Genomic DNA, 25,483 nt, shown 5'->3' with positions numbered 1-25,483 from the left:
CCGGGGTTAACACTCCTACTCTTACAATAAGTGCCATGGGATCTTTAATGACCTCAGAGAGTCAGGACACCCGTTTAACGTCCCATCCGAAAGACTGCACCCTACACAGGGCAATGACCCCAATCGCTGCCCTTGAGCATTGGGATATTTTTTTCTTTAGACCAGAGGAAAGAGTGCCTCCTACTGGCCCTCCAACACCACTTCCAGCAGCATCTGGTCTCCCATCCAGGGACCAGGATAAACCTTGCTTAGCTTCAGAAGCAAGCCAGTAGTGGTATACAGGGTGGTATGCTGTTGGCTAGTTAATTAAACATTAGCATCCAGCTTAGGATCATGCATAAAAATGCTGCCGTAGGCCATTATTATGGCTACCACGGCTACATGGCTATGCCCCATAGGATGATAATGCCCCATTCACAGGGCACAAGTGGTCACTGAATGGATTGATGAGCATGAAAATGAATAAATGTCAAATGCCATGGCCCTCCCAGTCACCTGATCTAAATCCAATTGAACACTTTCTGGAGTGGTGCCTGAGAGTATTTTTCACCACCATTAACAAAATGAAATATTATGGAATTTCTTGTGGCGAATGGTGTCACATACCTCCAATAGAGTTCCAGACAATTGTAGAATCAGCAGGTTTTTCCTTTTTTATGTTATTCAAATGTTATTCAAATTTAAGCTGTTCTGGCTCATGGAGCCCAACACCCTATTAAGACACTATGTTGGTGTTTCTTTTATTTTGGCAGTTACCTGTATATCCATCGTTTTTGTCAATTGCTCAAGATCAGTCAATTTGGTTAGCAGAGTTAAGTCAGGGCTGAGACTGGACTATTCAGGAACACTCAATACATATTGGAAAGCCATTTTGGTGTGACTTTTGCATTAAAATGTGTAATTGTCCCTCTGAAAAAGGAAAACTATCCCAGGGTTAGGTTTTCAAATCAAAGTTTATTTGCCATGTGCGCCAAATACAACCTTACAGTGAAATGCTTCCTTAACCAATAGTGCGGAGAACAAAAGTGTGTGTGTGTGTGTGTGTGTGTGGGGTGTGTAAGTAAAGAAATAAAACAACAGTAAAAAGACATTTGAAAATAACAGTATCAAGGCTATACACAGACACCGGTTAGTCAGGCTGATTGAGGTAGTATGTACATGTTGGTATGGTTAAAGTGACTATGAATATGATGAACATAGAGTAGCAGTAGTGTAAAAAGAGTGGTTGGTAGGTGGTGGGACACAATGCAGATAGCCCGGTTAGCCAATGTGCGGGAGCACTGGTTGGTTGATCGGAACCATTTTGGTAGTATGTACATGAATGTATAGTTAAAGTGACTATGCATATAAGATAAATAGAGAGTAGCAGAAGTGTAAAAGAGGGGTTTGGGGAGGGGGCACACAATGCAAATAGTCCGGGTAACCATTTGGTTACCTGTTCAGGAGTCTTATGGCTTGGGGGTAAAAACTGTTGAGAAGCCTTTTTGTCATAGACTTGACACTCCGGTACCACTTGCCATGCGGTAGTAGAGAGAACAGTCTATGACTGGGGTGGCTGGGGTCTTTGACAATTTTCAGGGCCTTCCTCTGACAACGCCTGGTGTAGAGGTCCTGGATGGCAGGCAGCTTTGCCCCAGGGATGTACTGGGCCGTACGCACTACCCTCTGAAGTGCCTTGCAGTCGGAGGCCGAGCAATTGCCGTACCAGGCAGTGATGCAACCGGTCAGGAAGCTCTCGATGTTGCAGCTGAAGATCCTTTTGAGGATCTCAAGACTCATGCCAAATCCTTTTAGTTTCCTGAGGGGGAATAGGCTTTGTCATGCCCTCTTCACGACTGTCTTGGTGTGTTTGGAACATTCTAGATTGTTGTTGATGTGGACACCAAGGAATTTAATCTCTCAACCTGCTCCTCTACAGCCCTGTCGATGAGAATGGGGACGTGCTCGGTGCTCCTTGTCCTGTAGTCCACAATCATCTCCTTGGTCTTGGTTACGCTGAGGCATAGGTTGTTATTCTGGCACCACCCGGCCAAATCTCTGACGACCTCCCTATAGGCTGTCTCGTCGTTGTCGGTGATCAGGCCGACCACTGTTGTGTCGTCAGCAAACTTAATGATGGTGTTGGAGTCGTGCCTGGCCATGCAGTCGTGGGTGAACAAGGAGTACAGTAGGGGACTGAGCATGCACCCCTGGGGAGCTCCAGTGTTGAGGATCAGCGTTAAAGATGTGTTGCTACCTACCCTCACCACCTGGGGGTGGTCTGTCAGTAAGTCCAGGATACAGTTGTAGCGGGAGGTGTTCAGTCCCAGGGTCCTGAGTTAGTGATGAGCTTTAAGGGCAGTATGGTGTTGAACTCTGAGCTGTAGTCGATGAATAGCATTCTCATATAGGTGTTCCTTTTGTCCAGGTGGGAAAGGGCAGTGTGGAGACTTCCTTAGATTTCGTGCACAGCGTATATCCCGCTAGCTGAATATCCATCTCATCATTCAGCCACGATTCTATGAAACATAGGATATTACAGTTTTTGATGTCCTGTTGGTAGGATATTTGTGATCGTAACGACCTCGCATCCAGCTTTCTTTTTATGGGATGTCCAATGATTGACCACGTTGGGGACCTTCAATGTGCAGACATATTGATCTGTGCCTCGCAATCCTGTCTAACGATTCCTTCAGCTTTCCTAGTTGACAGCTTTCCGAATTTAAGAATCAATCGTTGTAGAAACTCTTCTTCCTCTGCGTCGCTTAAGTAATTAAGTTTTGTTTTGAATTTTTTATAAATGTTTGCGAATAATTGGGATGTCTGCTCTGTGGGATGTTTGGAGAATATCGTGTGAGTCCTGCTTGCTGCTGTTCTTGTTGTTGTTGAGAAAAGCTTTGTCTAATCCGAGTTCGTGATCGCTGTCCGTATATCTAGAAGCTCTTTTCTGCCATAAGATACGGTTGCAGAAACATTATGTACAAAATAATTTACAAATATCGTGGGAAAAAAAACACATAATAACACAATTGGTTAGAAGGCCTTAAAACAGCGGTCATCTCCTCCGGTGCCATTTTGCATTTTTTTAGAAGACTATGGCGGGTTTTCCACTAACATTTTACCTGGGCTTTGCCCCTTTCATATAGTTATTTTGATCCTGACAAACTTCCCAGGCCCTGCCATTGACAAGCATACCCATAACATGATGCTGCCACAACCACCCTTAAAATTAGAGGATTACATTGAGTTGTGTTTTATTGGATTTGACCCAAGCTTGTGGTTTGTTGATTTAGGCCAAAAAGTTAATGTGTTGTCTTGCAGTATTACTTAACGGCCTTGTTGCAAACAGAAGGGATGATTTGGAGTGTATTTTTTTTAAACATAGGATACATGTTGTGCTTGTTCTACGTAATTATTTTTCCTCAGCTTTTTTTTAAATAATTTCCAACATGAGGTATTCTTATGTATAATATATTAGTGTTTGAAACACCAAGTCTAACAACCTTAATTTAATCAATTCCAAAACTTGGATTATTCATTAGATCTACATCATCTTTTCAATCAGTTACTTTCAGTGATAATGTCTTATGTTAAAAAGATAGGTCTTTGATAATTTGCCATTTTGACCCAAGAGCAGACATTGCTGAACACAGTGCTCATTCCACTAATCGTCAGTGGAGGTAGAACTGCAAGCCTTGACCAATGATGTATCTGCTTCTGGCATTGAAGGTTGTGCCGATGACTTTGTTGATGGTGGGAATGGCTAGTATCATCTTTGAACGTCAATATGTTTGACGGTTTTGAAATCTGTTCATCATGATCCATTACACCTCATAGCGCAACAAACTGTTTAATACTGATAGATATATATATGCTTTTCTTTTGTCAAACATGCTGATATTTTTGAGAAAAGTTATCATAAAGTCAAAAAAATAAATTACCCACAATCCTCTAAAAACAGAGCCACATGGCAAGTAGTTGCAAAAACTTTAAATTGAGAGTAAATATGAAAAATGTGTAAATTAAACAGTATATTGAATTGGATTTACATTTTAGAAATTCATGCTTTTTTAACGTAAAAATTAAGCTATTAAAATTAAGTTAAACCATAAACGTGCATTTTTATCTGAAAATCATAGAATTTTTTGGGGTCCTATTTGCTAAGTCGCTGAATATATTTTTTTACACTGCATGCTTCCTTCTTTCACTTTGTCATACAGGCCAGTAATGTAGAGTGCATGCAATGTTGATGCTCTGTATTTTTATGGGTATGCTTGTCACGAGCAGAGACTGGGGAGTTTGTCCGGATCAAAATAAATATGAAAAGGAGCTAAGCCCAGGTAAAATGTTAGCGGAAAACCCACCGTAGTCCTCTGAAAACCTAACCCGGGACAGAGTTGTATTTTTCAGCAAGACAACTACACACATTTGAATGCAAAATACACACTAGAATGGCTTCCCAAGAGGAATTGAGTGTTCCAGACACAGTCATGACTAAAATGTGCTTGAAAATCTGAGACAAAGTTTCAATATTGATTCGCAACCAAATTTGAGCTTGAGCAATTTTTACAAAAACAATGGATATGCTGTTCATTCGGAAAATATTCTATAATTTTCTTTCACTTTTAAAATGAGGAGTAAATCTACAAAGAAATCCCTTTTATTTTTTATTTATTTTTTGGTGGGGGGAGAGGTGAAATGTAAAGACTGCAAGGGGTGTGTATACTTTCACTAGGCAATGTATGTGGTGACCATTTTGAGTTCACCGTACATGTTGAACATTTTGAGTTCACAGCACGTGGTGACCATTTTGAGTTTACCTCAAACCCATTCAATCTTTTGACACCCAAAAGGTGAGTAGTGTTTCCAGGAAGATTGACTCAGTCGTAAGTAACCTTTTCGAGTGATGCTCACCTCATTTGGTTTCTAATTATATATGTATACATTCTGTCTGTTTTCAAGAAGCTCTCTCCACATAATTTTTTTATATGCCAGCACCTGTTAAACATGTGTAATCCCCTTGGAAAGACTAACCAGCAGGTCTATAGGCCATCCAACCTGAGCAAAAACAATCAGTTCGTCCAAAAGACTTTGTGGCCTTTGATTCATGCTGGGAAGATAAGACACGATGAACTTCAATGTCCCCAAGGGGGGAAATCGTCATGGACACACAGTACTTCTCTGTACACAAAAGACACTGTATATCATACACTCAAAATAATACTAACACTGCACATTACCCAACATGCACGTTGTTCCCTTCTCATAATATAAATCCTTCAACAGATGGGTGGGGCTAATGCTTTAGAGGGTGTGAACAAAGCTGAATGGGTGTAGACAAAGAACAGCTCTCCAGTAGGTGTACCAAATATTCAAGGGACATTTTCTCAAAAGTGGAGTAACAAGTTGATCAACTTTCAAAGCAGAATTGCTTTCCCATTGTTCCTCAACTGCAGCGTATGATACCATTATCTAACTAAAATAATACATTTTAAAATGTTTTAAAAAAACAACGTAAAATCAATGTAAAAAAAAAGCTGTCTTGACAATGTATATCCATTGTTAATTTGTTTCAGGTGAATCCTACGTGATTCCTGTGCTGTTTGGGACTACAGTAACAGGCTCCGTGGGAGAGGTGGAAGTGCTGTTTGGGACTACAGTAACAGGCTCCGTGGGAGAGGTGGAAGTGCTGTTTGGGACTACAGTAACAGGCTCCGTGGGAGAGGTGGAAGTGCTGATTGGGACTACAGTAACAGGCTCCGTGGGAGAGATGGAAGTGCTGATTGGGACTACAGTAACAGGCTCCGTGGGAGAGATGGAAGTGCTGATTGTTGATGTGAGAGAGTTAATGGACGTTTACGTTAATATCTATACCAAACAGACTGCGGAAATCCTTCATTCCTTTTAATTCTCGGGCAAAATACAGAAGTAAAATGTGAGACACTGGATGAGGATCAGTCAGCCAGACAAAAAGATTAACTCTTAGACTTGTCATTCAAGCACAATTAAAACAGATTTGGTCTTAACTCTTGTTCATTCCCAGTCTAAGCAGGTCAGCCATTCAGTCAGTCAGTAAACCAGACAGCAAAACCACTCACTCTTGGCCTTCTCGTTCTTGCGCGAGGGCCGCCAACGGATGCAGGACTTGTGTTGGTCCAGGTAAAAGTAGCGCACCAGTCCTCTGGAGCCGCCCCGGAGCTTCACCATCTGGGTCCCTGTCTGCATGGAGTTCATGCATTTCTCCACTGGAGAGAGAAACACAAAGAGGGAAGGGGGGGGTTAGAGTATGAGAGAACTGTTACATGAGTTGTTGTTTCTGCATGTGTATGATGTGTGTAGAGCACTTTGGTGTGAGTGTGCGCGTTTGTTTGAGAGTCTCTCAGAGATAATGAGGGATAACATGCATTTGCATTGCAGTAGGTTTGTTGTCAAGCACCAATTAAATAATTCCAGTCTGTAGCTCAAGCAGATAAACATTTACTCACATAAACAGGCACGGTCTCGCTCTCACGCACACACACACACAGGAATATGGCTGTCGCAGCCACCAGTTTTTTTTTTTTGCTTGGTAGGAGTGAATGAGTAGACTTCCCCCCCCTCAAAAATCACCTTAACCAGGAACATAGTGCAGTTCACAGCGTGTTAAAGGGGAAATTAACCAGCAACATAGTGCAGTTCACAGCGTATTAAAGGGGAAAATGCAGAGCGCCAAATTCAAATAAAATACTATAAGAATCAAACTTTCATTAAATCACACATGTAAGATACCAAATTAAAGCTACACTCGTTGTGAATCCAGCCAAAATGTCAGATTTCAAAAAGGCTTTTCGGCGAAAGCATAAGATGCTATTATCTGATGATAGCTCAACAGTAAACAAAGAGAGAAACCATATTTTAACCCTGCAGGCGCGACACAAAACGCAGAAATAAAATATTATGTCCCATATGTCCCATAAACATCACAAATGGTTCTTTTGTTCGATTAATTCCGGCGATATATATCCAAAATGTCCATTTATTTGGCGCGTTTGATCCAGAAAAACACAGCTTCCAACTTGCGCACCGTCACTACAAAATATCTCAAAAGTTACCTGTAAACTTTGCCAAAACATTTCAAACTACTTTTGCAATACAACTTGTAGGTATTTGTAAACGTTAATAATCGATCAAATTGAAGACGGGATGATCCGTGTTCAATACAGGAAGACACAAACTGATGCTCCTTTGAGACATGTGCCTCTCTCAAAAAGTCCACTTCAATTGACACTCATTCAAGATGGCCGTACTTCTTCATTACACAAAGGAATAACCTCAACCAATTTCTAAAGACTGGTGACATCCAGTGGAAGCAGTAGGAACTGCAAAAAAGTCCCTTAGAAATATGTTTTCTCAATGAAAACTCATTGAATAGACAGTGACCTCAAAATAATAAAAAATCTGAATGGTTTGTCCTCTGGGTTTTGCCTGCTACATAAGTGCTGTTATACTCACCGACATGATTCAAACAGTTTTAGAAACTTCAGAGTGTTTTCTATCACTACTAATGATATGCATATTTTATAATCTGGGGATGAGTAGCAGGAAGTTGAATTTGGGCATGCTGTTTTTCCAAAAGTGAAAATGCTGCCCCTTATCCCAAAGAAGTTTTAAAAAGGGAAATTAATCAGAAACATAGTGCAGTTGACAGCATGTTATTAAAGGGGAAAACATGGACCAGTTGTTGTTTGGAATCCATCGGTTTGTGTAGGATCCAGTGTTGAACACAGGTGTCGAGGCCAGAGAGCTTGTCAAACACCGAACATACTTCAAGAGGAAAATGGGTAACACTGAAGCAGACAAATTATGTATAGAGAGAGCTTACCAAAATATCACTCCCAAATTCAGTGCATTATTTTGGTTTCAGTTTGACAGCTCCTTCACAGAGAGCCCAGTTAATGGCATCCATATTAAGCTGGTGCAGTGCCACATTTTTAGGCCCTTGGCTAAGGAGGAGGTGTCAATCACATCCTATTGATCAATCAAATCACAACATATTTTAATAATATATTGCCATTGGCTACTAAGTATAAACATCTTCATTGACATTTGCATCTTCATTAAAACAGAAATGGCCAGCTCTCCAACTTGATCTATAACCAGCGTGTGTGTGTGTGTGTGTGTGTGCGTGTGGTATAAGTAATGGATATCCCACTGATGAATTGCTCTAATTGGCTATTGATTTGGCTTCCCTGGGCTCTCATCGGGCAATAGTGAGAATGGGCACCCTGGGACCCAGGAGAATTCAGTCCCGAACCCCAAACAGCCCATTTCCTCCAGGGCATAACGTAGGACACAAGCCGGCTCGCTACTTACTTCACAGTGCTTTAACAATTACTGCTATGTAGATGCTAATGATACAGACTACAGTGTATGGCACTATACTGTTAACCTCACCTGCCAGCAATAAGCTGAACAAGAGATGTGTATCTAACCAAGATATGTTTATTTAACCCAGAAGATATGTTTATTTAACCCAGAAGATACAGTAAGTCATATGGCCAACTCTCTCTGCTGCTGTAGGTGGGGCTAACTGAGATCCACGGATAAGACTGTGGGAAGTCTATAGAGAGAGATGAGGTCATTGAGAAACACTTCCAACAGGAAGTCAGCAAAGACTCCAGATGTTCTTCTGACCTGTGTCTTTGTGTCTTTATTGCCCAGTCTGTCTACACCATTGTGTCTTCCCTTCCATTGGATCAATAAAGTTTCAATCATTTCATTCGCTGTACGTAGATAGAAGAACATTTTAAATACTACCAAGTCGTTCCAACTAGACCTGGCTATATCAACAACAACACAACCACCAGGTAAACACGCCGGGCTATGCAAACAGTCCAACACCTTTATTATTGTGGGTGTTCATATTATTCTAATTTCAGGCTATTTTGAGAAAAAATTGAAATAGACCACCCATTGACTTTCATTGGACTTCCCATTCTAGTCCTTCTATTTCTATTGCATGGAGACACAGTAGTGTATTCATGGTAACCTAGTGGTTAGAGCGTTGGGCCAGAAACCGAAAGGTCGGGGACTTGTCAGCTCGAATCCCCAAGCTGAAAGGTTAAAAAACCTGTAATTCTGGCCCTGAGCGAGGCAGTTAACCCACTGTTCCCCAGGCTCCGAAGACCTGGATGTCCATTAAGGTCTCTCTGATTCAGAGGGGTTGGATTCAATGCTGAAGACACATTTCAGTTGAATACATTCAGTTGGACAACTGACCAGGTATCCCCCATTCCCTTATGTGCAATTGGTTGAGCCAAGCAAAGCTCTTTATTGGCAGGACCTCTGACTGACCTGTGGGTTACCATGGCTCCAACCCAGAAACAAAAATAACAGACGTCGAGAGGGAGGAGCCTCTCTCTCACACTCTGGGCTTGATCAATACCATCACTCTGCTGCACACTACCCATAGGCTTCCAGTGCTCACACACACACACATCACCAGCAGAGCATGAATAATAAAATAGGCCTGTATTCCCCTCTGTCCCAGTCTGAACTGTGTCTGCCTCTTCAGCTCTGAATGTGTCCAGAACAGTCCCACATTTCATAAGGAAGGACGTCTCCTTCCAACCTTTCTGGAATTCCCTGACCAACATCTGCTGCAGTGCTACCATCACAGCCCCCTGGTGAAGACCAACATCTGCTGCCATGCTACCATCACAGCCCCCTGGTGAAGACCAACATCTGCTGCAGTGCTACCATCACAGCCCCCTGGTGAAGACCAACATCTGCTGCAGTGCTACCATCACAGCCCCCTGGTGAAGACCAACATTACATTTACATTTAAGTCATTTAGCAGACGCTCTTATCCAGAGCGACTTACAAATTGGTGAATTCACCTTCTGACATCCAGTGGAACAGCCACTTTACAATAGTGCATCTAAATCATTAAGGGGGGGGGTGAGAAGGATTACTTATCCTATCCTAGGTATTCCTTGAAGAGGTGGGGTTTCAGGTGTCTCCGGAAGGTGGTGATTGACTCCGCTGTCCTGGCGTCGTGAGGGAGTTTGTTCCACCATTGGGGGCCAGAGCAGCGAACAGTTTTGACTGGGCTGAGCGGGAACTGTACTTCCTCAATGGTAGGGAGGCGAGCAGGCCAGAGGTGGATGAACGCAGTGCCCTTGCTTGGGTGTAGGGCCTGATCAGAGCCTGGAGGTACTGCGGTGCTGTTCCCCTCACAGCTCCGTAGGCAAGCACCATGGTCTTGTAGCGGATGCGAGCTTCAACTGGAAGCCAGTGGAGAGAGCGGAGGAGCGGGGTGACGTGAGAGAACTTGGGAAGGTTGAACACCAGACGGGCTGCGGCGTTCTGGATGAGTTGTAGGGGTTTAATGGCACAGGCAGGGAGCCCAGCCAACAGCGAGTTGCAGTAATCCAGACGGGAGATGACAAGTGCCTGGATTAGGACCTGCGCCGCTTCCTGTGTGAGGCAGGGTCGTACTCTGCGGATGTTGTAGAGCATGAACCTACAGGAACGGGCCACCGCCATGATGTTGGTTGAGAACGACAGGGTGTTGTCCAGGATCACGCCAAGGTTCTTAGCGCTCTGGGAGGAGGACACAATGGAGTTGTCAACCGTGATGGCGAGATCATGGAACGGGCAGTCCTTCCCCGGGAGGAAGAGCAGCTCCGTCTTGCCGAGGTTCAGCTTGAGGTGGTGATCCGTCATCCACACTGATATGTCTGCCAGACATGCAGAGATGCGATTCGCCACCTGGTCATCAGAAGGGGGAAAGGAGAAGATTAATTGTGTGTCGTCTGCATAGCAATGATAGGAGAGACCATGTGAGGTTATGACAGAGCCAAGTGACTTGGTGTATAGCGAGAATAGGAGAGGGCCTAGAACAGAGCCCTGGGGGACACCAGTGGTGAGAGCGCGTGGCGAGGAGACAGATTCTCGCCACGCCACCTGGTAGGAGCGACCTGTCAGGTAGGACGCAATCCAAGCGTGGGCCGCGCCGGAGATGCCCAACTCGGAGAGGGTGGAGAGGAGGATCTGATGGTTCACAGTATCGAAGGCAGCCGCATCTGCTGCAGTGCTACCATCACAGCCCCCTGGTGAAGACCAACATCTGCTGCAGTGCTACCATCACAGCCCCCTGGTGAAGACCAACATCTGCTGCTGTGCTACTAATCTATGCTACTATGCGTGTGTGTGTGTGGTGTTAGGGGTTAGAAGTCGACAACCCCAGTGGTGCCCCATGATTCCCCTGCAGATGGACTAATTAAGTAAGCTGAGAAGAGTGGAGAGAGGGTTAGAGAGAGGGTTAGAGAGAGGAGGAGAGAGGGTTAGAGGGGGTTACTTCTCCAGGGGGACTCCTCCAGAGGGACTTGTCCAGGACACCTCCAGAGGGACTTGTCCAGGACACCTCCAGAGGGACTTGTCCAGGACACCTCCAGAGGGACTTGTCCAGGACACCTCCAGAGGGACTTGTCTTGCTCTTTCCCTCTTGGAGTTATGCAGCAGCTCTAAGAAGCAGCAGCTGGTTGATTTGTGGCTAGTGGAGCAATTATGGACAAACTTGTCAACCTGGGTTAGACACACATAAAGGACGACGATAACGTCAAGGAACCTGTAGGAAATATTGCACAATGTAACTCCACTGCACAGAAGCACTGTAAGAAAGAACTGGGACGTGTTTTCAAAAGTTAAGGAAAATAAAATGTGTTCTAGCTGTGTGTAAAATGCAGGGTTTCTCCAGCCATCCCTCTTGGGAACACAAAGGTGGCACACATTTTGGTTTCAGCTTAATGATTCAGGTGGGTAGAATCAAAATGTGCCCCTCCCAACAACAACAAAAAAATTGTCCCTCAGTAATCTATTGTAAAACACTGGTGATAAGATAAATGAAGGTTGAGGTGATATGCTCCTGCTAAGAGTTAACAGGCAGGCACAGCGTGGCAGAGAAATACTGCAGTAGTACGTAGCAAAGACTTCCTCTAACAGGCGGAGTCAAACCTCAGGGGTCGCCCAGTGACTGGCCACTCCAAACTAACCCTTTATTGGGTAAGAGGTCACCCAGCGACAGGCCACTCCAAACTAACCCTTTATTGGGTCCAGAGCCGTTGCTATGGAAACACACTCAGGGTTGTACAGTACCAGGAGAAGAGGACAGCAGCATAGACTAGTGATAGAAATACAGTCTCATGTCATGACTGAGCTTGATGAGCCTACTTTACAATGATATAAATACAGTCAGTGCTTGATGAGCCTACTTTACAATGATAGAAATACAGTCAGTGCTTGATGAGCCTGCTGTTTCGAGAGGACAGCCAACAACGAAATGGCACCGTGGCCCAGAAAACTTGGAACAACTACTGAAATGAAGCTGATCAATTGTTATGGTATTATCCCTATAGTAACCATTTAACACACACATTTGTCTTAATTTCATTGATTGCAATTTACTGGAGAATGTCAGAATCACGTATGTAGAGAAGAGAAGAGGGAAAAACAATCAAATCTCTGAGGGGGAGAAATCACTTTAGGTCAAAAAGGTCTGATTTAAAATACACAAGTGGTTTGTTTGTTTCACCTTCATCTAAACAGCGAAATAAAAGCTACTGGGATTGAAAACAAATAAATGACAGTGATCGTCAACAACAATAAAACAATTACAAAGACAAAACAAATGTTGTCATGACTACATGATTATAGTAAAACACATTACCCCGTGACCTTGATTGGTAACAACACTCCGACTACTACTGACCCTGTGAGGGCTGAATAACAGCTATTTACGTGGTTACAATAGAAGCCAGACAACAGGTGACGGACACATTGACACATTTTCCCCCAGGAGGAAGCTGATAATGAGGTCAGAGGTCAGCTGGTGTCAACCATAATGCTGTTAATAAACCACAGTGATGGTTGTCTGGTGCCCCAGTGGGAGTGGAGTCTGGGTGGAAGAAGAGGCCAGGAAAGTCGATGGGGTGGAGTCATGTTGTCCTTAGTGCACTCTGTCAGAGCAGACGAGAGCACGAGGCTCAGCTCCAGGGGATTGCCTGGAGTCCATATGTCACACACACACACACAGAAGTAAAAAGTAGAAACAAATAACAAGGCTCATAGGAGAAGTTGTTCCATCACAGTCCCACTGACCCACTCACTACAGTCACCTGGTACAACAATGTTTGAACCTAGTATCATGTCTCACCAGGGCCGCATAGCAAATAAGTCATGTGTCAACAACATCTAATGCCACAATCCTGACGCACACGCTAAACCAAGGTCCCCATTCGGTTTCAGCAACAAATGTCCTCCAGAACACCAGCTACCGTTTCATCAATCGTCTACCCATTTCCAAATGCCGTCCATCTATCCGTCCATCCATATGTCCATCCTTCCTTACCCATGTCTCCCAGCCTCCACTTGGAGAAGGACAATATGCTACTGTCAAACCAGAAGAGCTCTTCCACCAGGCGGGATGAGGCGCCATGCTGCTGGCGCTTACACACAACCACCCCCTTCTCGCCCCTCTGGATGGGGGCCTGGTCCGTAATTGGGCATGGCTCCTGGGACGCCACCGCGGACCGCATTAGAGCAGAGGACACGGGAAAGGACATGGGAGAGAGGCCGCTCGTCATCACCGAGGCGCTCATGGCTGAAGGATGCTGGGTACCCGTCGTCGGTTCAGCGTTTGCTTCTCTCAATGCGATTGGATGCCTCCGGCTACATTCACTCAGGTGGAGTTAGGTCTGTTTTCCCTCTGGCTGGCAAAGCCAACGTAAATACAACAAGGACATCTAAAAAGGATTGACTGAGGTCAATGGGGGAAAATGATTTGCAAGGGCTTCAGGGTAGCCTAGTGGTTAGAGCGTTGGACTGGTAACCGGAAGGTTGCAAACCCCTGAGCTGACAAGGTACAAATCTGTCGTTCTGTCCCTGAACAGGCAGTTAACCCACTGTTCCTAGGCTGTCACTGGAAATAAGAATTTGTTCTTAACTGACTTGCCTAGTTAAATAAAGATTAAATAAAGGTAAAATAAATAAAATACGATGCTTCTATTGGCCTTCTAGAGTTCATTAGTATACAGCTACTGTTTCCTTGGTAGAGTTCATTAGTATACTGTTTCCTTGGTAGAGTTCATTAGTATACAGCTACTGTTTCCTTGGTAGAGTTCATTAGTATACAGCTACTGTTTCCTTGGTAGAGTTCATTAGTATACAGCTACTGTTTCCTTGGTAGAGTTCATTAGTATACAGCTACTGTTTCCTTGGTAGAGATCATTAGTATACAGCTACTGATTCCTTGGTAGAGTTCATTAGTATACAGCTACTGTTTCCTTGGTAGAGTTCATTAGTATACAGCTACTGATTCCTTGGTAGAGTTCATTAGTATACTGTTTCCTTGGTAGAGTTCATTAGTATACTGTTTCCTTGGTAGAGTTCATTAGTATACAGCTACTGATTCCTTGGTAGAGTTCATTAGTATACTGTTTCCTTGGTAGAGTTCATTAGTATACTGTTTCCTTGGTAGAGTTCATTAGTATACAGCTACTGTTTCCTTGGTAGAGTTCATTAGTATACTGTTTCCTTGGTAGAGTTCATTAGTATACTGTTTCCTTGGTAGAGTTCATTAGTATACAGCTACTGATTCCTTGGTAGAGTTCATTAGTATACTGTTTCCTTGGTAGAGTTCATTAGTATACAGCTACTGTTTCCTTGGTAGAGTTCATTAGTATACAGCTACTGATTCCTTGGTAGAGTTCATTAGTATACTGATTCCTTGGTAGAGTTCATTAGTATACAGCTACTGTTTCCTTGGTAGAGTTCATTAGTATACAGCTACTGATTCCTTGGTAGAGTTCATTAGTATACTGTTTCCTTGGTAGAGTTCATTAGTATACTGTTTCCTTGGTAGAGTTCATTAGTATACTGTTTCCTTGGTAGAGTTCATTAGTATACAGCTACTGATTCCTTGGTAGAGTTCATTAGTATACAGCTACTGTTTCCTTGGTAGAGTTCATTAGTATACAGCCACTGATTCCTTGGTAGAGTTCATTAGTATACTGTTTCCTTGGTAGAGTTCATTAGTATACTGTTTCCTTGGTAGAGTTCATTAGTATACAGCTACTGATTCCTTGGTAGAGTTCATTAGTATACGGTTTCCTTGGTAGAGTTCATTAGTATACAGCTACTGTTTCCTTGGTAGAGTTCATTAGTATACAGCTACTGTTTCCTTGGTAGAGTTCATTAGTATACAGCCACTGATTCCTTGGTAGAGTTCATTAGTATACGGTTTCCTTGGTAGAGTTCATTAGTATACAGCTACTGTTTCCTTGGTAGAGTTCATTAGTATACAGCTACTGATTCCTTGGTAGAGTTCATTAGTATACAGCTACTGTTTCCTTGGTAGAGTTTCCTTGGTAGAGTTCATTAGTATACAGCTACTGTTTCCTTGGTAGAGTTCATTAGTATACAGCCACTGATTCCTTGGTAGAGTTCATTAGTATACAGCTACTGTTTCCTTGGTAGAGTTCATTAGTATACAGCCACTGATTCCTTGGTAGAGTTCATTAGTATACTGTTTCCTTGGTAGAGATCATTAGTATACTGTTTCCTTGGTAGAGTTCATTAGTATACAGCTACTGATTCCTTGGTAGAGTTCATTAGTATACTGTTTCCTTGGTAGAGTTCATTAGTATACTGTTTCCTTGGTAGAGTTCATTAGTATACAGCTACTGTTTCCTTGGTAGAGTTCATTAGTATACTGTTTCCTTGGTAGAGTTCATTAGTATACTGTTTCCTTGGTAGAGTTCATTAGTATACAGCTACTGATTCCTTGGTAGAGTTCATTAGTATACTGTTTCCTTGGTAGAGTTCATTAGTATACAGCTACTGATTCCTTGGTAGAGTTCATTAGTATACTGTTTCCTTGGTAGAGTTCATTAGTATACAGCTACTGTTTCCTTGGTAGAGTTCATTAGTATACAGCTACTGATTCCTTGGTAGAGTTCATTAGTATACTGATTCCTTGGTAGAGTTCATTAGTATACAGCTACTGTTTCCTTGGTAGAGTTCATTAGTATACAGCTACTGATTCCTTGGTAGAGTTCATTAGTATACTGTTTCCTTGGTAGAGTTCATTAGTATACTGTTTCCTTGGTAGAGTTCATTAGTATACTGTTTCCTTGGTAGAGTTCATTAGTATACAGCTACTGATTCCTTGGTAGAGTTCATTAGTATACAGCTACTGTTTCCTTGGTAGAGTTCATTAGTATACAGCCACTGATTCCTTGGTAGAGTTCATTAGTATACTGTTTCCTTGGTAGAGTTCATTAGTATACTGTTTCCTTGGTAGAGTTCATTAGTATACAGCTACTGATTCCTTGGTAGAGTTCATTAGTATACTGTTTCCTTGGTAGAGTTCATTAGTATACAGCTACTGTTTCCTTGGTAGAGTTCATTAGTATACAGCTACTGTTTCCTTGGTAGAGTTCATTAGTATACAGCCACTGATTCCTTGGTAGAGTTCATTAGTATACTGTTTCCTTGGTAGAGTTCATTAGTATACAGCTACTGTTTCCTTGGTAGAGTTCATTAGTATACAGCTACTGTTTCCTTGGTAGAGTTCATTAGTATACAGCTACTGTTTCCTTGGTAGAGTTCATTAGTATACAGCTACTGTTTCCTTGGTAGAGTTCATTAGTATACAGCTACTGATTCCTTGGTAGAGTTCATTAGTATACAGCTACTGTTTCCTTGGTAGAGTTCATTAGTATACAGCCACTGATTCCTTGGTAGAGTTCATTAGTATACTGTTTCCTTGGTAGAGATCATTAGTATACTGTTTCCTTGGTAGAGTTCATTAGTATACTGTTTCCTTGGTAGAGTTCATTAGTATACAGCTACTGATTCCTTGGTAGAGTTCATTAGTATACAGCTACTGATTCCTTGGTAGAGTTCATTAGTATACTGTTTCCTTGGTAGAGTTCATTAGTATACTGTTTCCTTGGTAGAGTTCATTAGTATACAGCCACTGATTCCTTGGTAGAGTTCATTAGTATACTGTTTCCTTGGTAGAGTTCATTAGTATACAGCTACTGTTTCCTTGGTAGAGTTCATTAGTATACAGCTACTGTTTCCTTGGTAGAGTTCATTAGTATACAGCTACTGTTTCCTTGGTAGAGTTCATTAGTATACAGCTACTGTTTCCTTGGTAGAGTTCATTAGTATACAGCCACTGATTCCTTGGTAGAGTTCATTAGTATACAGCTACTGTTTCCTTGGTAGAGTTCATTAGTATACAGCCACTGATTCCTTGGTAGAGTTCATTAGTATACTGTTTCCTTGGTAGAGATCATTAGTATACTGTTTCCTTGGTAGAGTTCATTAGTATACTGTTTCCTTGGTAGAGTTCATTAGTATACAGCTACTGATTCCTTGGTAGAGTTCATTAGTATACAGCTACTGATTCCTTGGTAGAGTTCATTAGTATACTGTTTCCTTGGTAGAGATCATTAGTATACAGCTACTGTTTCCTTGGTAGAGTTCATTAGTATACAGCTACTGTTTCCTTGGTAGAGTTCATTAGTATACAGCTACTGTTTCCTTGGTAGAGATCATTAGTATACAGCTACTGATTCCTTGGTAGAGTTCATTAGTATACTGTTTCCTTGGTAGAGTTCATTAGTATACTGTTTCCTTGGTAGAGTTCATTAGTATACAGCTACTGATTCCTTGGTAGAGTTCATTAGTATACTGTTTCCTTGGTAGAGTTCATTAGTATACTGTTTCCTTGGTAGAGTTCATTAGTATACAGCCACTGATTCCTTGGTAGAGATCATTAGTATACAGCCACTGATTCCTTGGTAGAGTTCATTAGTATACAGCCACTGATTCCTTGGTAGAGTTCATTAGTATACAGCCACTGATTCCTTGGTAGAGATCATTAGTATACAGCTACTGTTTCCTTGGTAGAGTTCATTAGTATACTGTTTCCTTGGTAGAGATCATTAGTATACAGCTACTGTTTCCTTGGTAGAGTTCATTAGTATACAGCTACTGTTTCCTTGGTAGAGTTCATTAGTATACAGCTACTGTTTCCTTGGTAGAGTTCATTAGTATACAGCCACTGATTCCTTGGTAGAGATCATTAGTATACGGCCACTGATTCCTTGGTAGAGATCATTAGTATACAGCTACTGTTTCCTTGGTAGAGTTCATTAGTATACAGCTACTGATTCCTTGGTAGAGTTCATTAGTATACAGCCACTGATTCCTTGGTAGAGTTCATTAGTATACAGCCACTGATTCCTTGGTAGAGTTCATTAGTATACAGCTACTGTTTCCTTGGTAGAGTTCATTAGTATACAGCTACTGTTTCCTTGGTAGAGTTCATTAGTATACAGCTACTGATTCCTTGGTAGAGTTCATTAGTATACAGCTACTGTTTCCTTGGTAGAGTTCATTAGTATACAGCTACTGATTCCTTGGTAGAGTTCATTAGTATACAGCTACTGTTTCCTTGGTAGAGTTCATTAGTATACAGCTACTGTTTCCTTGGTAGAGTTCATTAGTATACAGCTACTGTTTCCTTGGTAGAGTTCATTAGTATACAGCTACTGATTCCTTGGTAGAGTTCATTAGTATACAGCTACTGTTTCCTTGGTAGAGTTCATTAGTATACAGCTACTGTTTCCTTGGTAGAGTTCATTAGTATACAGCTACTGTTTCCTTGGTAGAGTTCATTAGTATACAGCTACTGTTTCCTTGGTAGAGTTCATTAGTATACAGCTACTGTTTCCTTGGTAGAGTTCATTAGTATACAGCTACTGATTCCTTGGTAGAGTTCATTAGTATACAGCTACTGATTCCTTGGTAGAGTTCATTAGTATACAGCCACTGATTCCTTGGTAGAGTTCATTAGTATACAGCCACTGATTCCTTGGTAGAGTTCATTAGTATACAGCTACTGATTCCTTGGTAGAGTTCATTAGTATACGGCCACTGATTCCTTGGTAGACTGCAGAGAGTTAGTAAATCACAATATCTGCTAACAGCCTTTTTAGTAGCCAGCTCTTCTACTGTCGAAATGATAAACAGGAAGGCAATAATACAGCTCAATAAGCTTATTCTCCTGTCAGCTTCTCTTCAATATCCCTCCGTCTCAGATGACAACAAGGTGCACCTGCATCTTTCAGCAGCGAGACTGGGGTTGTGCCATTATCTCTTTTGTTTCTTCAGCTGGGGTTTAAAAGGCTGCCTCTCAGACAAGGGAGAAAGGAGTAGGGTGCAGCAGTAGTGAGAGAAAGAGAGATTGCCAACTACAAACTGTGCAACATCTCTCTAATCCAGGTCTGAGAGATTTACTTAACGTGTGGCGAGAAAGAGAAAATGGGGGAGCGAGAGAGACGCAGAGAGTGAACAAAGCATGTAAAAAGTATTGTTTTTCCTCTGCACCAATTAAAATGTCTTATTCATCCCCGGAAGTGTCTCCTGTGGGGCTATCAGAGGGAATCAAAGTGACAACACTCGCACACTAACACACTTCCTCCAGCCGAGGGGAGACATGAAACTCTCCTTTTATCTCTCTCGCTGTCTCTCTCAGTGTGAGGCAGTGGTATACAGGACCATTATTACAGCTAAATCTTCAGTTACCTTCAATGGAGGGGCCTGCCTGTGTAATCACCTTGCTTTCCGTATAGAAAACAAACACACAAAAAAACCTCCTCCCATCAGGGTGATCGAGGACATGTTCCCATGCATTCCATCTAGACAGAGCAGCAATATACTCTTTTTCTATTACAATGTTATCTCTTGCAATTTTCTCAGAGCACAAAAGCTGTCATAAAATTGAATACACAACACATAATCAAATATTAAATAACAAACCAAACGGATTGTCTTCATAATATAGATTGACTAATAAAAAAAGTGTATTTTAACTTGCATGTATAGTAAGTAGCTTGGCACAAGCCTTGGTTTGTGCGAGTGGGATTGGCTCATAGGAGCTCATCTCCTGTTTCTGTAGTATGAGGCAGCTTGATGTACCAGTACACTTCCTGAATAAGCAACAGTCTCACATTCAATTCGTGCATATATGTACATAATGCATTTCAGCAAAATGTGTGCGTTTTTGTACCTCTTACTCTGGGCAGATCATCATTTGGAGACCTAGGGGGTTTCAATGTGGAGCCACAGAGTCACAAGCCTTCAGAATGACTGTATGATAACCTCGCCAATGATAGCTCTACAGTAAGAGAAAGCCACGGAGCCAATGCATCAAGTCACTATAAGGGGCAATTCAATTCAAGCTTTAATAGCCAGCCAGGGGTGGGCAGCCCATGTAAACTGCCCTGGGGCATCATGCCAACTATAGACATATTCAATGTGGTGCCAGCTCCCTGCCAAACTACAGACTGCAGCCAGGACCATGATGTCCCAGTTGCTGTGACACAATATAACAAGGCATATCTTGTTGAGAAGAGTGACTAAAGAGAGCGTATGGAGTTCAATGATAACCTGGATACAATGTATGCTACACCTACAGCTTGAAGTGTAATCCAGACGGCTACAACTGACCACAACAAACAAAGGGCAGCTCATTAAGTCTTTACAAGACAAATTGGAATTAACATATTGGCTTTCTCTTGAAAACAAGATTTTAAGGGTAATTGTGTTGTACCTGTAATGTATTTTGGAGAGTGGTGTAGTAGACTAATAATGTACATCTGCAAATATCCCACAGCGTTGCCCTGTTGCGCAGTGTAAACTGCATTTTGAAGTATACAGTATATACAGTAACTTGGAGTAAAGCAACATATTACGATAGTCAACTTCTGATGTTTTGAGGATTCTCCTGTTTCCCAAACAAACGTTGGCGAAGCTACACTTTAAAATTGAATTGGACGACAACCAACAACAAACATGAAAAAGGGATATATAAATGCCATGAATTAGCGTTAACTCACCTTGGCCCTTTGGTCGATTTCGACGCGTTGGTTTCACGGCTGAGCCGATGGGACATTTTATCCAATTGACTGAAAATAGGTGGTCATCCAATTTAATGTAGCGTCTTTTCCCCTTGGACCAAGTCGCACAAATACGACATTTCAATGGCTTATCATTGGAGTACCACTGAGAGTCGGGTTCTTGGCAACTTAAACCCTTTGACATAATTATGTCTCAAGTCAAGTGACTGGGAAATTGATAATGCAATCACTATCCCACACAAAGAATGTCAACTAGAGGGGGAAAACTTTCCTAATTGCAGCCTAGAACTGTAACAAGGGCAATACGAACGTTGTAAAATGTAAATAATGACAAACAATGCGACACAACTTGTGGAAATCGCGCCGTTTTCAATCAAGTAAAACTCGAAACACCTGACTACGAATCCTTATTTGAAATTGTTATATTCCTACACTGTCACTTGACCCAAAAAACGTGTTCAAAGGCGAGTTATAGCATACTTTGTGACTTTATTCAAACAGTAAATAAAAACCCCAACACAAACTGAAAATGGCTCATAGTGTTTAACTATCGCTTGCAGCTATCCATAGACTGTCCCTCTCCAAAGGCAGGTTAATCACACGCAGGAGATAGGAGACGTGTGTGGTAAACGAAACAAAACAGAGCTCCTGTAATTTATCCTGAAGGATGGGAGGCAGAGTGGATGCTTCAGTGACCCTCGCGCTGAAACGGCGTGATGCCTCCCCGCAGGCCGCTTGGGGGAATGGAGTGACCCACTGAAGCAAGTTTACAGTACACACCACCTCTAAAAGTGAAATCTCTCGCTGTGCTTTGACACAATTTCATTATTTGGGCATTACAGTAAGGTATATGAGCTATGGTCTCCAAACCACCTATTGGCAGATATGCCTACAGGTGTCATCTAATTAATAATAAGCGAAAGGTTGCTGGATCGAATCTCTGGTTCGAATCCCCGAGCCGACTAGGTGAAAAAATCTGTTGATGTGCCCTGGAGCAAGGCACTTAACCCTAATTGCTCCTGTAAATCGCTCTGTATAAAACCATCTGCTAAATGACTAAAATGTCAAATGTAAAATATGATTGAATGCCTACATACATCACACTTATAAGATAAATAATCAAACCCAATTCACCTACTAACGGTCTCTAACCGTGTAGAGAACATTACGGCTATGCTGTACTTAGTATTGTATCAGCACACTGTCGTAGGAATCATTTCAGCACCATGGCTAGCGCAACAGCAACATCCAGCTTGTGCACACAGTACTAGTTTCTGCTTGTGTTTTTAACAGCTTCCTTCCCATGTTTCCTTTTCAAAATACAGATCGCCATCTAACCAAATCAACCCTCGCGGCCTTTTGCATCCCCCCCAATGGTCCACATGTGGACCCTTGCCAATATCATGAACAGTCATGGTTTGAGAACATCCCAAGATTTGAAAGACACATACACACCAGGCAACTCCTCTTTTTTATATTTACAATGTAGCTAGGTCAGCTATGCTGGCCTATGGAGTCCCTTGGGAGACCCAACGACCAAACCAGCCAATGATACGATGTATAAATTAATGATCTGGCCTTCTGAGCGGATTGATCTCTTTGATAAATAAACAACTGTTGGAAATCACATTCTGTGCTAACCGTTAATAAAAATGTATGGTCCACAGATAAATATGAATCTGAACAACCCTTTAATTAGAACAGAATCTGGAAAAATATGTCCTTGGCATCCCATATTCTGAAACATCAAATTATTCATTTTAAGCTTGTTCACAGACTGTATTTAACACCAAGGAAACATTTTATGATAAAATTGGCCCTGAACCGTTTACTCTGTTCCCTAAATTTGATGTTGGCCCTGAACTGTTTACTATGTTCCCTAAATTTGATGTTGGCCCTGAACCATTTACTATGTTCCCTAAATTTGATGTTGTCCCTGAACCATTTACTATGTTCCCTAAATTTGATGTTGGCCCTGAACCGTTTACTATGTTCCCTAAATTTGATGTTGGCCCTGAACTGTTTACTATGTTCCTTAAATTTGATGTTGGCCCTGAACCGTTTACTATGTTCCCTAAATTTGATGTTGGCCCTGAACTGTTTACTATGTTCCCTAAATTTGATGTTGGCCCTGAACCGTTTACTATATTCCCTAAATTTGGTGTTGGCCCTGAACCGTTTACTATATTCCCTAAATTTGATGTTGGCCCTGAACCATTTACTATGTTCCCTAAATTTGATGTTGGCCCTGAACCGTTTACTATATTCCCTAAATTTGATGTTGGCCCTGAACCGTTTACTATATTCCCTAAATTTGATGTTGGCCCTGAACCGTTTACTATGTTCCCTAAATTTGATGTTGTCCCTGAACCATTTACTATGTTCCCTAAATTTGATGTTGGCCCTGAACTGTTTACTATGTTCCCTAAATTTGATGTTGGCCCTGAACCGTTTACTATGTTCCTTAAATTTGATGTTGGCCCTGGATTGTTTACTATGTTCCTTAAATTTGATGACCTCGGTTGCTAAAAACAGAGACAAAACTAAATAAATAGTTGGTCACAAAGACTGTCTTTTGTGACCAGATCTTTACATGGGTTAAGACAATTTGTTGGAATCACAGGCTAAGCTACATGTTGGTGAGGAAGACATGACTATTGGCACAATTCAGCACCAAGGCTGTTCTAGGCCTTCACTCGCTCACTCACTCACTCACTCACTTTCTCACACACTCACAAACTCACACAGTCACACAGTCTCACACTCTCTCAATTCAATTGGCATGGGAAATACAGTGCCTTGCGAAAGTATCCGGCCCCTTGAACTTTGCGACCTTTTGCCATATTTCAGGCTTCAAACATAAAGATATAAAACTGTATTGTTTTGTGAAGAATCAACAACAAGTGGGACACAATCATGAAGTGGAACGACATTTATTGGATATTTCAAACTTTTTTAACAAATCAAAAACTGAAAAATTGGGCGTGCAAAATTATTCAGCCCCTTTACTTTCAGTGCAGCAAACTCTCTCCAGAAGTTCAGTGAGGATCTCTGAATGATCCAATGTTGACCTAAATGACTAATGATGATAAATACAATCCACCTGTGTGTAATCAAGTCTCCGTATAAATGCACCTGCACTGTGATAGTCTCAGAGGTCCGTTAACCTGTTGATGCTCTAGGGGCGCTATTTCGTTTTTGGATGAAAAACGTTCCCGTTTTAAACAAGATATTTTGTCACAAAAAGATGCTCGACTATGCATGTAATTGATAGCTTTCGAAAGAAAACACTCTGACGTGTCCAGAACTACCAAGATATTTTCTGTGCGTGCCCTAGAACGTGAGCTTCAGGCAAAACCAAGATGAGACGGCATCCAGGAAATGAGCAGGATTTTTGAGGCTCTGTTTTCCATTGTCTCCTTATATGGCTGTGAATGCGAGAGGAATGAGCCTGCCCTTTCTGTCGTTTCCCCAAGGTGTCTGCGGCAGTGTGACGTATTTGTAGGCAGATCATTGGAAGATTGACCATAAGAGACCACATTTACCAGGTGTCCGCCCGGTGTCCTGCGCCGAAATTGGTGCGCAAAACTCAGCTGCCAGTATTTTTCCATGGGATACAGAGAGGAAAGCAAGCTTCCACGAACTGCATATCAATGAAGAGATATGTGAAAAAACACCTTGAGGATTGATTCCAAACAACGTTTGCCATGTTTCGGTCGATATTATGTAGTTAATCCGGAAAAAGTTTTACGTTGTAGGTGACTGAATTTTCGGGTCGTTTCGGTAGCCAGACGCAATGTAGAAAACGGAAGGATTTCTCCTACACACAGACGCTTTCAGGAAAAACTGCGCATTTGGTATGTAACTGAGAGTCTCCTCATTGAAAACATCAGAAGCTCTTCAAAGGTAAATGATTTTATTTATTTGGTTATCTGGTTTTTGTGAAAATGTTGTGTGCTAAATGCTACTCAAAATGCTATGCTAGCTTTGCATACTCTTACACAAATTAGTCAATTTCTATGGTTCAAAAGCATATTTTGAAAATCTGAGATGACAGTGTTGTTAAGAAAAGGCTAAGCTTGAGAGCAGACGCATTATTTTCATTTTATTTGCGATTTTCAGAAATCGTTAACGTTGCGTTATGCTAATGAGCCTGAGGCTTTAGTCACGATCCCGGATCCGGGATGGGGAGTTCCAAGAGGTTAAAAGCGCAGAGTGCATCATGAAGAACAAGGAACACACCAGGCAGGTCCGAGATACTGTTGTGAAGAAGTTTAAAGCCGGATTTGGATACAAAAAGATTTCCCAAGCTTTAAACATCCCAAGGAGCACTGTGCAAGCGATAATATTGAAATGGAAGGAGTATCAGACCACTGCAAATCTACCAAGACCTGGCCGTCCCTCTAAACTTTCAGCTCATACAAGGAGAAGACTGATCAGAGATGCAGCCAAGAGGCCCATGATCACTCTGGATGAACTGCAGAGATCTACAGCTGAGGTGGGAGACTCTGTCCATAGGACAACAATCA

The 25,483-nt window shown here is 42.0% G+C and overlaps 1 protein-coding gene across 1 annotated transcript in view; it reads right to left on the bottom strand.

Moving 5' to 3' along the window:
- Positions 1–25,483, bottom strand: part of LOC135505252 (1-phosphatidylinositol 4,5-bisphosphate phosphodiesterase eta-2-like) — a 111,977-nt gene that overhangs the window by 54,432 nt on the left and 32,062 nt on the right. Inside the window, exon 2 of the mRNA XM_064924446.1 lies at positions 6,078–6,224. Within this exon, the coding sequence (XP_064780518.1) occupies positions 6,078–6,224 (147 nt within the window). The remainder of the gene's footprint in view (positions 1–6,077; positions 6,225–25,483) is intronic.

This window comes from Oncorhynchus masou, chromosome 18, assembly GCF_036934945.1.
Source record: "Oncorhynchus masou masou isolate Uvic2021 chromosome 18, UVic_Omas_1.1, whole genome shotgun sequence".
Lineage (NCBI taxonomy): Eukaryota > Metazoa > Chordata > Actinopteri > Salmoniformes > Salmonidae > Oncorhynchus > Oncorhynchus masou.
Note: the sequence above shows the minus strand (reverse complement) of the source record. Positions and strands in the feature narration are given on the sequence as shown.